Genomic DNA, 16,621 nt, shown 5'->3' with positions numbered 1-16,621 from the left:
TCTCCAACCTGACGGCCTTAACATCGATTTCTCTAACTTCCATTAACCCCGCCCCTTCTTTATCTCCCCCCACCCCCCAACCCCCACTCCTTTGTCTTCCCTTATTCCTGTGGCTCCCTTCCCCTGCCTTGATGACCTGCCCATCTCCTCTCCTCCCCTCCCCCATCCTTTATTCCAAGGTCCACTGCCCTCTCCTACCGGATTCCTCCTTCTTCAGCCCTTGGCCTCTTCTACCTGTCACCTCTCAGGCTCTTACATCTCTCCCCTCCCTATCTCCCACCTACCTTCCCCCTCTCACCTGGACTCCGCCCCTCACCTGGACTCACCTCTCCCCTGCCTGCGTGTGCTCCTCCCCCTCCCCCCACCTTCTTATTCTGGCTTCTGCCCTCTTCCTTTCCAGTCCTGATGAAGGGTCTTGGCCCGAAATATCAACTGTTTATTTCCCTCCAATAGATGCTGCCTGACCTGCTGAGTTCCTCCAGCACTTTTTGTGTGTTGCTCCAGATTCCAGCATCTGTAGAATTTCTTGTGTCTAAGTTTTAGCGCTACTGAGATTAATTTTGGAACCAATATTATTAGGATATGTTTCAATATAGTATATCATTAGTATTATGTGTTACTAAGACAAATTTCAATTGGGGAATCAAACTAAGAATCAGGTTTATTATCACTGACATATGGCATAAAATTTGTTATTCTGCAGCAGCAGTACAGTGCAAGGACATAAAAATTACTATAAATTACAAAAATAAATAAATAGTGTAAAAAAAAGAATAACGAGGTAGTGTTCATGGGTTCATGGACAGTTCAGAAATCTGATGGCGGAGGGGAAGAAGCTGTTCCTGAATCATTGAGTGTGGGTCTTCAGGCTCCTGTACCTCCTCCCCGATGGTAGTAACGAGAAGCAGGCATGTCCCAAGTGGTGAGTGTCCTTAGTGATGGATGCCGCCTTCTTGAGGTACCGCCTCTTGAAGATGTCCTCGATAGTGGGGAGGGTTGTGCCCATGATGGGGCTGGCTGAGTCTACAACCCTCTGCAGCCTCCAAGTTACACTTCTACGGAGATATATTTCAGTGTAGGAGCTCTCTTTAGGAATCATTATTACTATACAGCATTTTAATGTAGGATTGTCATTTGGATGCTGTGTTAGTGAGACTCAATTCCATGTGGAATACACAGCTACTCTGATATATTTCACTGTAGGATCATAGTTAGGACACAGTGTTACTGATATACATATATTTGGTGGTATCAGCATTAGGATATAGTGTTGGACATAGTATAATTACAATGGATCCAGGATAATCACCTGGTTCTACCTATCGCTGGCCAGCTCCTACCTCCCCCCTCCCCGCTCCCCCTCACCTCTTTATACCGGCCATCTCCCCTCTACACTCTCAGCCCTGATGCAGGGTCTTGACCTGAAACGTCGACTCTCCTTTTGCCTCCACAGATGCTGCCTGACCCGCTGAGTTCCTCCAGTGTCTTGTTACTTTGGTCCTCACCCCAGCATCTGCAGTCTCCCTGGAATAATTAATGTTGGAATCATCATTAGACAGCTACAGATTTACTGGAACATATTTTAGTTTTAGATTATTAATTTATGGTGTTATGGGGCCATATTTAAGTAATCGACATCACCAAGTAATATTACTGGCTTATGTTTCAGTGAATAAATCATCAAGGTGTACCATTTTACTAGGATACATTTCATTGTAGAAATCACCCTTAGTATTGGTATTGGTTTATTATTGTCACGTGTACCGAGGTCCAGTGAAAAACTTGTCTTGCATACCGATTGCACAGATCAATTCATTACACAGTGTGGTTACGTTGAGTTAGTACAGAGTGCTTTGAGGTAGTACAGGTAAAATCAACAACAGTATAGAGTAAAGTGTCACAGCTACAGAGAAAGTGCAGTGCAGATAGACAATAAGGTGCAAGGTCACAACAAGGTAGATCGTGAGGTCAGAGTCCATCTCATCATATAAGGGAACCGTTCAATAGTCTTATCACAGTGGGATAGAAGCTGTCCTTGAGCCTGGTGGTACATGCCCTCAGGCTCCTGTATCTTCTGAATACAATATCACTGGCTATATTTCACCATTACATTCATCACTATTAGACAGTGGTACCAAGATATGTTTCAGTGTATCAATCATCATTAATATACAGTGTTACTGGGATATATTTTGGTGCAAGGATCGTTATTAGTGTACTGCGGTCCTTCAGTATAAGTGTTATCGGATTGTGATTGTGATTTACATAGGAAACAGCATTAGAGTCACAGAGTTGTACAGCACGGAAACAGGCCCTTCAGCCCAACTCGACCAAGATGTCTGTCTGAGCAGGTCCCATTCACCTGTGTTTGGCCCATGTCCCGCTAAACCTTTTCTAGCTAATGTACCTGTCCAAGTGTCTTTTAAACCTTGTAATTGTGGATGAATGAAATCAGAAATTGCTGGAAAGAAACAGCAGGCTGAGAACCAACTGTGGGGTAATTAGAACCGACGAAAGGTCATCGAACTAAAAAATTAACTCAACACTACGATACAGTTATTTGTGTAGATCATTGCTGGGATATACTTCGGTGTAGGGTCTTCATTAGCATCATATTAACTGAGATATATTTCAGTCTAGTGATCATTGTTACTAGACACTGTAACAGTTGCTCGAGATACATGAGGCCAAGGGAAAGAAATAACTTGCCTTTTTATAGAGATTGTGGTGGGTTCAAAGCATCTCTGTGCATGTTTCTGCCAATGAAATATAAAAAGCCAGATTAGCAGTTGGGGGAGGAACATTGACCGGAATTCTGAGAAATCCCTGCTCTTTTACAGATGATGTGTGTGATCTTTAACACTGTAATAGGCCGTTATAATCCTCAGTCATAGAGGAAACACAACAGCGGCCTTGTGCACACACCCACACGATCAGCAATATCACACTAACAGGCTGTCACCCTGAAAGATCTGGAACAGGCACAACGGGCTGAATGGTCTCTTCATCGCCATTAGATTCACTCTACTATGCATGAAGTCTGAGCGGTCACAGCCCTTGCACCTTACTGTCTGCCTGCACTGTGCTTTCTCTGTAACTGCAACTCTTTATTCTGCATTCTGTTTTTTTCCCTTTTTACTACCTTGGTGTACTTATGTATGGAATGATCTGCCTGGATGGCACGCAGACAAAAGCTTTTCACTGTATCTCAGTATGTGTGACAATAATAGACAAATTACCAATTGCCGACATGCTCCATTCCTCGGGAGAGATGCTTAACAAGGTTGCAATGACTTGTCAGTGCTAAAAATTATACACAGCACTATCTGAAGAAAAGCAGGTTGTTCTACTAGAATCTTGACCTCACAATCCACCTCATTATGACCTTGCACCTCATAGTCTACCTGCACTGCACTTTCTCTGTAGCTGTAACACTTTACTCTGCATTTTGTATTGTTTTCCCTTGTGCTACCTCAATGCACTGTGTAATGAATTGATCTGTATGAATAGTATAGAACATAGAACATTACAGCACAGTACAGGCCCTTTGGCCCGCAATATTGTGCCGACATCTTATCCTGCTCTGAGATCTATCTAACCCTTCCCTCCCACATAGCCCTCCATTTCTCCATCATTCATGTGGCTATCTAAGAGTCTCTTAAATGTCCCTAATGTGTCTGCCCCCACAACCTCTGCCGGCAGTGCGTTCCACGCACCCACCACTCTCTGTGTAAAGAACTTACCCCTGACATCCCCCTTATACCTTCCTCCAATCACCTTAAAATTATGCCCCCTCGTGTTAGACATTGTTGCCCTGGGAAAAAGACTGTCCACTCTATCTATGCCTCTTATCTAGTACACCTCTGCTAAGTCACTTCTTATCCTCCTTCTCTCCAAAGAGAAAAGCCCGAGCTCACTCAACCTATCCTCATAAGATAGTCAAGAGGATAACTGTCTTATGCAAGACAAGTGTGCAAGACAAGTTTTTCACTGTACCTCGGTACAAGTGACAATAATAAATGAATTCCAATTCCAATTCCAAATTAAACCTATGCCCTCTAGTTTTTGATTCCCCAGCCTTGGGGAAAAGACTGTGTGCCTTCACCCTATCTATGCCCCTCATAATTTTATATACCTCTTTATGGTCACCCCTCTCCAATGAATAAAGCCCTAGCCTGCTCAACCTCTCTCTATCCCTCGAGTCCTGGCAACATCCCTGCATCTTTTCAGCATACTTTCCAGCTTAACGGCATTTTTTCCTATAGCAGTGCGAGCAACACTGGACACTGTGCCGCTTCACTGTTCCCACTGCAACATAAAGGGCGCGGGTTCTTTGGGCAGAAGGGCGTGGGAGCAACCTGAACGCCAGGGGCGCTAGGACCAGAGGGGAACCATATGTCAAAGAAGGTGGGCTGGAATAACCCGGCGCAGCGAATCAAGTGCGCCGCGTGGTCTGCCCGCAGGCTCTCCGCGGTGGGAATGCGCTCCACGCCTGTGTGGGGGACAACTTTCACCGCCGCCGGACTCAGACGCCCCCAGTCCCCGTTCTCTTCAGGCCCTACGGCGGGACTTAACTGTCCCATCATCAGCTTCTGCGTTCCCTCCTTCTCTCTCGATACATTTCACTGAAAGAAGCCCTTGGAGTTGCCGAGAACTTACCCCCACCTCTCTACCTCCCATGTGAAGGCAAGACTCGGGTGGTCTGTGTGCGGGGGGAGGGAGGGGGAAAGGAAGACGATGGGACATCTCTCCGGGACCCGGGGATGTTTCGCGCTGTTGACACTGACGGTGTGGCTGCGAGGGGTCGCCGCCGGCTGTTTCGACAGGGAGAATCCCAAATGTTGCACGGGGAGGAATAACGAGTGTTGGGATTTCACGAGGAGGCGGACGGTGTGTTACTGCGATACCTACTGTGGCAAAACAGCCGACTGCTGCGAAGATTACGACGCGGTGTGTCAGATTTCAGGTGAGCGATTCCGTGAACTGTACAGATGCAGTGAGACACCAACACACACACACACACACACACACACACAGCGAGACACCAACAGGGACAAGGAGACACACTGATACACACAGACACAGTGAGACACACACACACAGGTACTCACAGCCGAACACATGACACACACAGAAACACACAAATACATAAAGAGAAGCATGAACCTGTTCGCACAGAGGTGTACAGAAACACACACACACGCACACAGATACAAGGAGACAGACACGGGCGCGCACACACACAGAAGACCAGAGAGAGACACAGACAGTTTCACACAGAAACATGCGCTCAGTTCTGCTCAGACGAGAGCTGGAAGGAGCGCTTCAGTCATTTAGATTGAGACTGAATGTTACAGGGATTCAGAATAGGAACTGATGTTATTTATATATTGTTTTGCATATCGTGTTAATATATTAGTAAATGACAGTTTGCTACGTTAGAATGATATCCGCAACAGCTAGCAGTGATGATCACTTGGTTCCAATTTGTTTAAACCCCTCGTTGTTTAATAAGCGGAGTGCATTAGTGCATGGCTGTTGAAGTAACTTTGCTCGGATACCGCATCTGGCATGCCTTTGACAGTCACGTTTTCTGAGCGGAATGTCTGCTTCCCTCCGCCGAGAACGACCTGGTTTATTGGCAGATGTTGTTCGATCTCTAACTTTTCCTTGTCTGTTTAAGATGTCAACAACTGGTTCTGCGTTTAATGCTGTATAACATGGATAAAATTACCTTAAATTAATTTTATTTTACAAATTACAAGGAATAACATTTGAGACGATTTTGCAAATTCAGTTTGGGTTACAAAAGTCTCTGTATAACGCGGGACAGCGCGGGTTCACGTTATCTACAAAACCGGACAGTTTACACTCGAATCGGTTTTCGCACTCTCCTGCTCTCGACCCAACAACTTACTCCCCCCCCCCCCCCTAATTTCATCCAATTCCGTTTTAAACGCAACGGAATTTACGAACAAAACATGCCGTTTGGGTGGCTCGGTGGCGGAGCTGGTAGGACCGCTGCCTCGCAGCACCAGAGACGCGGGTTCGATCCTGATCCCGGGCGCTGTCTGTGTGGAGTTTGCAGGTTCTCCTTGTGACCGCGTGGGTTCCTCCCACTTCACACGTTGGTAGGTTCATTGGCCACTGTGGATTGCCCCCGGTGTGTAGGCGAATCGAGATCGAGTATCAGTATCGAAAAGAAGCTGAGGAAAATGTTGGGAAAATCATGGAAAAGGGATTAATGTAGTATCCGAGTACATTGTACTTTAGGGTTGGCTCAGATTCAGTGACCCGAACGGGCTGGGTCGGTGCTGTATCTCTCTATGGATTTATAGCCCTCTGGAACAGTGGATACCAATGATTTTGAATGATTTGTCTTTGGTGACTTGCCCCTTTTAAACATAGAACACTACAGCACAGTACAGTACAGGCCCTTCGGCGCACAATGTTGTGCCGACATTTTATCCTGCTCCAAGATCTATCTAACCCTTCCCTCCCACATAGCCCTCCATTTCTCTATCATTCATATGCCTATCTAAGAGTCTCTTAAATGTCCCTAATGTACCTGCCCCCACAATCTCTGATGATAGTGTGCTCCACGCACCCACCACTCTCTGCGTGAAAAAAAACTTACCCCGATATCCCCCTTATACCTTCCTCCAATCACCTTAAAATTATGTCCCCTCGTGTTAGCCATTGTCACCCTGGGAAAAAGTCTCTGACTGTCCACTGGATCTATGCCTCTTATCATCTTGTACACCTCTATCAAGTCACCTCTCATCCTCCTCCTCTCCACAGAGAAAAGCCCTAGCTCACTCAACCTATCCTCATAAGACATGCTCTCCAATCCAGGCAGTATCCTGGTACATCTCATCTGCATCCTCTCTAAAGCTTCCACATCCTTCCTATGGTGAGGCGACCAGAACTGAACACAATACTCCAAGTGTGGTCTCACCAGAGTTGTACAGAGCTGCAATGTCATCTTGCGGCTCTTGAACTCAATACCCCGACTAACGAAGGCCAACGCTCCATATGCCTTCTTAACAACCCTATTGACCTGCATGGCAACCTTGAGGGATCTATGGACGTGGATCCCAAGATCTTTCTGTTCCTCCACACTGCTAAGAGTCCTACCATTAACCTTGTATTCTGCCTTAAGAACATCGAACAGTACAGCACAGTACAGGCCCTTCGGCCCACTATGTTGTGCCAACCTATATAAACCTGATCAATCTAACCCTTCCCTCCTACAGAGCCCATAATCCTCTATTTTTCTTACATCCATGTGCTTATCTAAGAGTCTTTTAAATGCCCATGTTGTACCAACCTCTACTACCACTCCCGGCAGTGCGTTCCAGGCACCCACCACTCTCTGTGTAAAAAAAAACTTACCACTGACATCCCCCCAAAACTTTTCTTGTCTGACCTTAAACTGATGTCCTCTGGTATTCACAAGATCACAAGACAAAGGAGCAGAAGTAGGCCATTCGGCCCACTGAGTCTATTCCTATCTCGCCCCAATTTCCGGCCTTATCCCCATATCCCTTGATACCTTGACTAGTTAGATACCTATGAATCTAGTTGCCCTGGTGAAAAGGTGCTGGCTGTCCACTCTGTCTATGCCCCTCCCATCCTGCGTCACCCCTATCGAATTGTGTAGGTGAATTGGGGGGGGGGGGGGGGGGTTGATAGGAATGTGGGGAGAATAAAGTGGGATTAGTGTAGGTTGGTGCGCAATGGTTGCAGTAGAGTTGGAGGGCTGAAAGGGGCTGTTTCCGTGCTCTGTGGCTCTATAACTGGGTGATAAGTTTGACACCATGTCTTTCCAGGGGAGAGAACAACTCCCCACTGACAGTAATAAGGAGCTGTTGAGCTGTGAATTTGGGGATCTCCACTGTGACACTGGTGTTTTGCACACAGATCTGCTGACTCTATTTGTAAAGTCAAAGCTGAGTTTAATGTCACATGCATGAGTCCATGTGTGCACAGGTGCAATGAAAAACTTACTTGCAGCAGTTTCACAGGCACATAGCATCAGATAAGCAGCAATCACAAGGAAAAAATAATATAAATTATACACAGATTTTAGGAGAAAGAACACATGATATCTGATGGAGACACAAGAGATTCTGCAGATGCTGGAATCTGGAACAACACACAAACTGCTGGAGGAACTCAGCAGGTCAGGCAGCATCTATGGAGGGAAATAAACAGTCGACGTTTCAGGTCGAGACCCTTCATCGGGACTGGAAAGGATGAGGGCAGAAGCCAGAATAAGGAGGTGGGGGGAGGGGGAGGAGCACACGCAGGTAGGGGGTAGGTGAGTCCAGGTGAGGGGGGCGAGTCCAGGTGAGAGGGGGAAGGTAGGTGGGCGGGGGAGAGGGGAGATGTAAGAAGCTGAGAGGTGATAGGTAGAAGAGGCCGAGGGCTGAAGAAGAAGGAATCTGGTAGGAGAGGGCAGTGGACCATGGAATAAAGGGAGGGAGGTGGGGAATGGATGGGCAGGTCACGAGGGAAAGTGAAGGGATGAGGGGGCCACAGGAGGGAAAGCAAAAGGGGGGCAAAAGAGGGGAGGGGGTTACTGGAAGTTAGAGAAATAGATGTTGAGGCCATCAGGTTGGAGACTCCCAAGGTATCTGATATAATGCTCATGATATCTCCAAATCTATTATTATTTGGTCCAACCTTTTTACTTCAGGCACTTGATGCTGCAATGTTTGCCTTGTCATCATCCTGCCCCTCATAGGGGTGAGGGGCCATTTTTTAGCACAGAACTCCTTCCCAACAGATGATTGAAGAGGGGCTGGCAGCCAAACACTCAGGTTACCTCTGCGTTCGTGCTCCCCCAGGAGGCTAAAGAAATTCGGCATGTCCCCATTGACCCCCACCAATTTTTCCAAATGCACCATGGAAAGCATCCTATCCAGATGCATCACGGCTTGGTACGGCAACTGCTCTGCCCAGGACCGCAAGAAACTGCAGAGAGTTGTGGACACAGCCCAGCGCATCACGGACACCAGCCTCCCCTCCATGGACTCTGTCTATACCTCTTGCTGCCTTGGTGAAGCAGCCAGCATAATCAAAGACCCCACCCACCCGGGTCATTCTCTCTTCTCCCCTCTCCCATCAGACAGAAGATACAGGAGCCTGAGGGCACATACCACCAGGCTCAAGGACGGCTTCTATCCCACTGTGATAAGACTATTGAATGGCATCGACCTTATACAATGAGATGGACTCTTGACCTCACAGTCTACCTTGTTATGACCTTGCGCCCCACTTCCCCGCTTCCTTCCCATTATTCCATGGTCCACTGCCCTCTCCTACCAGATTCCTTCTTCTTCAGCCTTTACCTCTTCTACCTATCACCTCTCAGCTTATTACATCTTCTCCCCCTCCCCCACATACCTACCTTCCCCCCCTCACCTGGACTTACCCATCACCTGCCTGCGTGTGCTCCTCCCACTCCCCCCACCTTCTTATTCTGGCTTCTGCCCTCTTCCTTTCCATTCCTGATGAAGGGCCTCGACCTGAAACGTTGACCGTTTATTTCCCTCCATAGATGCTGCCTGACCTGCTGAGTCCCTCCAGCACCTTTTGTGTGAGTTGCTCCAGATTCCAGCATCTACAGAATCTCTCATGTCTCTGTTAGCCATTCATAAGTGGAATGGGATTGAATTGTGCTAACCCTGCCCTCAGTGACGTTTAACGCACCTCGATAAGATAAGATTTCTTTATTAGTCACATGTACATCGAAACACACAGTGAGATGCACCTTTTGCATAGAATATTCTGGGGGCAGCCCGCAAGTGTCGCCACACTTCCGGCGCCAACGTAGCATGCCCACAACTTCCTAACCCGTACGTCTTTGGAATGTGGGAGGAAACCGGAGCACCCAGAGGAAACCCACGCAGACACATGGGGAGAACGTACAAACTCCTTACAGACAGCAGCTGGAATTGAACCCGGGTCGCTGGCACTGTAAAGCGTTACGCTAACCGCTACACTATTGTGCCTGCATAGGTCAAATCTAGTTCCTGGACACTAGTTCCTGTTTGATTTGTGCCTGTCCACCAATTACTAAAACACACAAGTGTTTCCTCACCTCACCAACCCCTCCCTGGCTAAGTATCTTCTCAACTACCACTCCAATCCACCCATTACTTGTCCTCCTCAATTTCAGAATAAAACTCAGCCCAGGAGTCAGGAAACTCAGGAGAAAAGGATACAGTCCCAATGCGGACAAATTGCATCAGTGCAGATTGGCAAAGAGGTTGTTTCTGTACTGTGAGACTCTGGGACTCAAAGTTTTGCATTGTTCATTTTATTGAATCAAAATGAACTGCACAGGTCAGCTGAAAGTTTAACTTGGTTTTCAAGTTGTTGCCCAAATGTAGGATTGAATAGAAGAACTTTGGCATAGAGAAGTCCGTACTCACTACCTGTGAATACATGGATAGGAAAGGTTTCGAGGGATATGGGCTAAACACAGGCAAATGGGACTAGCTCAGATGGGCATCTTGGTCAACACGGACCAGTTGGGCCGAAGGGCCTCTTTCCACGCTGTATTGCTCTATGACTCTCTGAATGTGTGGAGAATCATGTCCCTCCAGCCTGTGGAAGGAACTATGAGTCTTTGAGTCTCTCTACACAGTAAATTCCTAGCTTCTTATTGAAGACATTTTAGGTTATAGAAGAGGTGGGAGGAAGGAGTTTGTTCTTCTGTTGGCCAATTTAGTTACGTGGTATCCCTGTTGCTTTTCTAAATTGTAAGTCGGTTTATTATTGTCACAACCACTGAGGTACAGTGAAAAACTTTGTTTTGCATGCCATCCATACAGATCTTTTCATTATAATAGTGCATTGAGGTAGTATAAGGGAAAACAATAACAGAATGCATAATAAAGTGTTACAGTTACAGAGAAAGTGCAGTGCAGGCAGACAATAAGGTGCAAGGCCATAACAAGGTAGATTGTGAGGTCAAGAGTCCATCTTATCGTGCTAGGAAACCATTCAATAGTCTTATAACAGTGAGATAGAAGGTATCCTTGAGCCTGGTGGTACGTGCTTTCAACCTTTTGCATCTTCTGCCTGATGGTAGGGGGGAGAAGAGAGAATGTCCGGGGTGGGAGGGGTCTTTGATTATGTTGGCTGCTTTACAGAGGCAACGAGAAGTGTAGACAGACCCCCCACTCTGAAAGGTTCTGAAGAATCTAAGTGACCCCTATCAACAAAAAGTAGTGGGATGCCATTATCAAATAGTTATTGTGATGGGTCAGTTGCACATCTTACATCTGAGACTGGTAGTAGATAAAGGGCACTGAGGGAAAGGTAGATCTGTGGAGTTAGGTTGGATGGCAGAAATGCCTGGAGGAGCAGTGTAGCCTCCTGTTGTAGGACTCCTGTGTGGCGCATTACCTTGTGGTGGTATGAACTGCTTCATACTCCACATTAAACATTAAAGGCTGGGGACAGCGACTCATGGGAGGGTGAGCTGATAGATTGGCCAGCTGTGAGAGGAGGTGAGAGCTTCCAGCACCAGTGGTATCTCGTCCATTTTAAACCAGGACATCTGTTTCCCTCATTTCACTGACACATTCGGGAGGCTTTCCTTTATAATCCGAATGACAGAAAAGACTTTAAATTAAGTTGTCCTTTGTTAGTGGAGAGTTGGTGGTTTGATTGGGTCTGTTTCGTCCCACACATGTAAATGCCAACAGCTTTAATTACTGGTTTAACTAAACACCCAGCTTCGTCTATAATGATTTGACAGTCCCATAATGACTGTGGGACAAGTGAAGGGGTGTGACAGTCCTGTAACCTTTGTGTGTAATAAATGAAGGGGTGTGACAGTCCTGTAATGACTGTGTAGTAATGAAGAGGTGTGACAATCTGTTACGACTGTGTAACAAGAAGTGTGACAATCTCCACTTGTCCCTCAGCCTATCACAGAATCGCAGGAAAGCTGTAGCATTTTTATAAATTTCAAAGATAAACTTTATTAATCAAAAATTAATAAATCATCCAGCTACACAGAAAAAAAAGGAAAACAAAAAAAAATGAAAGGGTGCAGAGGAGATTTACCAGGATGCTGCCTGGTTTGGAGAGTATGGATTGTGAGGAGAGACTAAGGGAACTAGGGCTTTACTGTTTGGAGAGGAGGAAGATGAGAGGAGACAGGCTAGAGGTGTACAAAATATTAAGAGGAATAGATAGAGTGGACAGCCAGCGCCTCTTTTCCAGGGCACCAATGCTCAAAACAAGAGGACATGGCTTTAAGGTAATGGGTGGGAAGTTCAAGGGAGATATCAGAGGGAGGTTTTTCACCCAGAGAGTGGTTGGGGCATGGAATGCGCTGCCTGGGGTGGTGGTGGAGGCAGGTACGTTGGTCAAGTTCAAGAGATTGTTAGATAAGCATATCGAGGAATTTAAAATAGAGGGATATGTGGGAGGAAGGGGGTTAGATAGTCTTCGGCGACGTTTAAAGATTAGCACAACATTGTGGGCGAAGGGCCTGTATTGTGTTGTACTGTTCTATTCTATCGAGCTAAAAATATATACAAGAAATACAAAACAGTATGCGGCTTTCTTTACATTCATAGTGTTGTACAGTGTATGCATTCATAGTGCTGTCAGGTCTATACCTTTATAGGGTCATCAAGTTAATGCATTCTATGTACAAAGCAACAATGCAGCCTCTTTGAACAATACACCCTTCATGTATTTGAGAGACTGTCACATAGAACCCAGTCCCTCAGTGTCCAGTGGTGGCAGGACTTAGACTGTGGTGATTATATTCCATGAAGACTTTGGGTTGGCTGAACATCCCTCAGCACGTACTCCTGCAGCCTGGAATGTACCAGTCAGCAGCATTCTCTGACCAACATACACTGGGAGACCAACAAGTATTGGTTGCTGACCAGAGTTGATCATCTTCCTGCGGCAGTTGACATCTGTCTCCGTATGCGCCCCTGGGCACAGCTTGTAGATCAGAGGATCCTCCCATACGGCAGCTGCTCGGGATGAACCCCGCCAAGGACGCTTGGATCCCTTTCCAGACCTTTTACAAACGCACAGGCTTCAAAGAGCTAGACGATTGTCTCATCCTCATCACGGCCGTCTCGAGGACACAGTGCGTTGGGAGTGAGACTTTGACCGTGCAGGAGGATCTAACGAAGCCATTCATCTCATTGGGTGTATGCCGGAACTATGCAAGGGAAGCCCAGCTCATTCCCCTTCCTCACCCTCTTCCTGGTGGTCCCTGTAAACCTTTCATTTCAATTACTTATACAACACTTATTTGCCTCCAAAATACACCTGCCAGTGTATTCCTGACCTTACCCCCTTGCTGCATAGATGCATTATTCTTCATGTTTGGTGGCAGCATGGACATTGTAGAGGGCTATCAAAGGACACAGTGGGATATAGGTCAGGTACAGATATAGGCAGAGAAATGGGAGATGGAATTTAATCCGAGTAAGTGTGAGGTGTTGCACTTTGGGAGGTCGAATGTATACAGTTAATGGCAGGACCCTTAACAGAGGATCTTGGGGTCCAGGTCCACAGCGTACTAAAGAATTGACACCCAAGTAGATAGGTTGGTATGGAAGGCATATGACACGCTTGCCTTCATTGGTCAGGGCATTGAGTACAAGAGTAAGGAAGTCATGTTTCAGCTATATAAAACTTTGGTTATGTTGCACTTGGAGTATTGCTTGTAATTCTGGTTGCCCCATTACAAGAAGGATGTCGAGGCTGTGGAAAGGGTGCAGAAGAGGTTTACCAGGTGCTGCCTGGGTTAGAGGGTATGAGTTATAAGGAGAGGTCGGACAAACTTGGATTGTTTTCTCTGGAACGTCGGAGGCTGAGGGGAGACCTGATAGAAGTTATGAGAGGCATAGATAGAGTAGACAGTCAGAATCTTTTTTTCCAGGGTAGAAATATCAAATACTAGAGGGCATGCATTTAAGGTGAGAGGGGGAAAGTTTAGAGGAGATGTGTGGGGCAAGTTTTTTTACACAGAGAGTGGTGGGTGCCTGGAACAGGCTGCCAGGGGTGGTGGTGGAAGCAGAAACGATAGTGGTGTTCAAGAGGCTGTGATACATGAATCTTCGGGGAATGGAGGGATATGGTTCATGGGCAGGCAGAAGAGATTTAGTTTACTTTGGCATCGTGTTCGGCACAGACGTTGTGGGCCGAAGGGCCTGTTCCTGTGCTGCACTGTTCTACGTTCTATGTCAAACACCTTCGTACTTCGACCTCTGTTTCTCTTCCTTCCACCAATGAGGACAGTTTCTCGCTACCCATTCTCCCTGGACCCTTCATGATTTTATCAGATTCCCTCTCAACTTCCTCTGTTCCATGGAGAATTCAGATTCCCTCGTCTGTCCATGTAAATAAAGTCTCTCCTCCCTGAAATAATTCCAGTAAATCTATTTCGCATCCTCTCCCTCACATCTTTCCTAAAACGGTGCCTAAAATTGGACATGGTCTCCAAACTGTGGCCAAACCAAAGTTTTATAAAGGTTTTATAAGGCATGAGTGGGGTGTATGATGGAATACTCTACATTTGCCTGAATGAGGGCACCCCACCCAACATCCTAAGCATTCACTCTCTGTACCATTGGTGCATGCTGGTGACATGTACAAAATGCTTCTCTGACAGCACCTCCCAAACCCACCGCAAGGCCCACAGCTCCATGGGAACACCATCACGTGCAGCTTCCTCTCTCAAATGCTCCGGAAAGTTCACCACCACTGGGTCTCAGTCCTGGAACTCCTTCCCCAGCAGCGCTGAGGGAGCCCCTTCACCAGGAGGACTGCAGCGGTCAGTAAGGTGGCTCACACCACTTTCTGAATGGCCTCTAGGAATGGGCAATAAATGATGATCTCGTCAGCAATGCGCACGTGCCAAAAAATGAGTAAACGGAAAAGATTGAATGGAACTGTCTGCCAATGGTCTCCTTCCCACTTCACTGGCATTTTCATGGGTGGCTGTGCCATATGTGAAGGTAACGCAGTGATGAACTTGAAGTGGCACTGCAAAGTGCCCTGAGGAAATGATCAGCCTCAGAAATGTCCCTGATAAGTCCCACCTTGTTTTAGCTTCGTTGTTTCCAACTCAGGGAAGTACACTTGGGTTGGAGCTGTCTCTGTGGTGATCATGTGGATAGTGAGAGGGGTACACAAGGTTGGGGACAAGCATGGGGTTGAACCTGCTCCTCGAACAATCATCTGAATGGTATCATGTACTATTGGAAAACAAAGGTCCTTTTCAGGCTGAAGGAATGTAACTAGTGGAGTAGTTCTTGGCTCTCCATGTTCACTAGTTCCATTGGTGACCTGGAGGAGTAAACGAAATGTAAGGTTGCCAAGTCTGCCGATGATACAATAGGTGGAAGGGCATATCGCGATGAGGATATTGTGATTCTGCAACGGGATATGGATAGAGTGAATGGGCAAAAGACTCTCAGGTGCATTTTAATGTGGGGAAGTGTGAGATCATGCAGTTTGGTAAGAAAATTCAGGAGGATTATTATCCAAATGGAGAGAGACTGCAAGTGAGTGGAGTTCAGAGGGATCGAGGTGTCCCAGTGCATGAATCACAGAAAGTTAGCAGGCAGGTCCAACGAGTTGGCCGTTATTGCGAAAGGATTGGAGTTTAAGAATAGGGAGGTTTTATTACGATTGTACAGGGTGTTGCCGAGGCCGTATCTGCAATACTCTGCACAGTCTTGGACCCCTTACCTCAAAAAAAAGGAAGTAGTAGTATTGGAGGCAGTCCTAGGAAAATTCATCAGGCCAATTCCTGGGATGAGAGGCTTGTCCTGTCAAGAGGGACTGGACATTTTAGGTCTGTATTCCTTGGAGTTCAGAAGAATGAAGGGTGATCTTAATTAAACATGTAAGATCCCTGGACACTGAGATGTTTCCACTAGTGGGAGAGTCATGGACACTGTGATGTTTCCACTAGTGGGAGAGTCATGAACAAGGGGACATAGCTGCAAAATAGGGGGCTGGTCATTTAAAACTGAGGAGTTTTGAAATTTCTTCTGTCAGAGGGTGGTGAATCTCTGGAATTCATTGCCCCCCAGGGTGGGGGAGGCTGGATCATTGGATGCATTTAAGGTGGAGATAGATAAATATTTGAAAGATTGAGGAATTGAGGGTTATAGGGAACTGGCACAGAAGAGGAGTCGAGGCCGGCATGGATCTGCCATGATCGTATTGAATGTCAGGGCAGGTTTGAGGGACCGAGTGGCCTCCTCCTTCTCCTATTTTCTTGTGCTCTTGTGTAAGGCAAGCACACATTCACCTTGTAACATTGAAGAGTTGTAACTGCGGCTCTGCAAAACCCAGCAAGATTAAATTCTTGCGCAAGGCTTCAGTCCGTAGGTTTGCTGGCATGTTTAAGTATCTGAGTAATCCTATTTAATCTGATCAGTTTCGTAATGTGTTGAAAAAGAGAGATGTTCAAAGAATGTTATGAGCTGAAACGTAACCAACCCCCTCAAAAACAAATGTCACAAGATGCGTAACTCCCAGAATCCGATGATGTGTACAACATCTGGCAACATCTGTTTAAGTAAGTCTCCATCTTCCTCCCTCTCCTCCTGTG

The 16,621-nt window shown here is 46.5% G+C and overlaps 1 protein-coding gene across 1 annotated transcript in view; it reads left to right on the top strand.

The window, feature by feature from the left end:
• The first annotated feature begins 4,453 nt into the window (after positions 1-4,453).
• si:dkey-178e17.3 (somatomedin-B and thrombospondin type-1 domain-containing protein) overlaps positions 4,454-16,621 on the top strand; it is a 123,252-nt gene continuing 111,084 nt past the window's right edge. Inside the window, exon 1 of the mRNA XM_052032342.1 lies at positions 4,454-4,966. Coding sequence (XP_051888302.1) covers positions 4,738-4,966 — 229 coding nt within the window. The 5' untranslated portion in view covers positions 4,454-4,737. The remainder of the gene's footprint in view (positions 4,967-16,621) is intronic.

Source organism: Pristis pectinata, chromosome 17 (genome assembly GCF_009764475.1).
Source record: "Pristis pectinata isolate sPriPec2 chromosome 17, sPriPec2.1.pri, whole genome shotgun sequence".
In the NCBI taxonomy this organism is placed as follows: domain Eukaryota; kingdom Metazoa; phylum Chordata; class Chondrichthyes; order Rhinopristiformes; family Pristidae; genus Pristis; species Pristis pectinata.
This window is presented reverse-complemented; position numbering and strand designations above follow the sequence as displayed.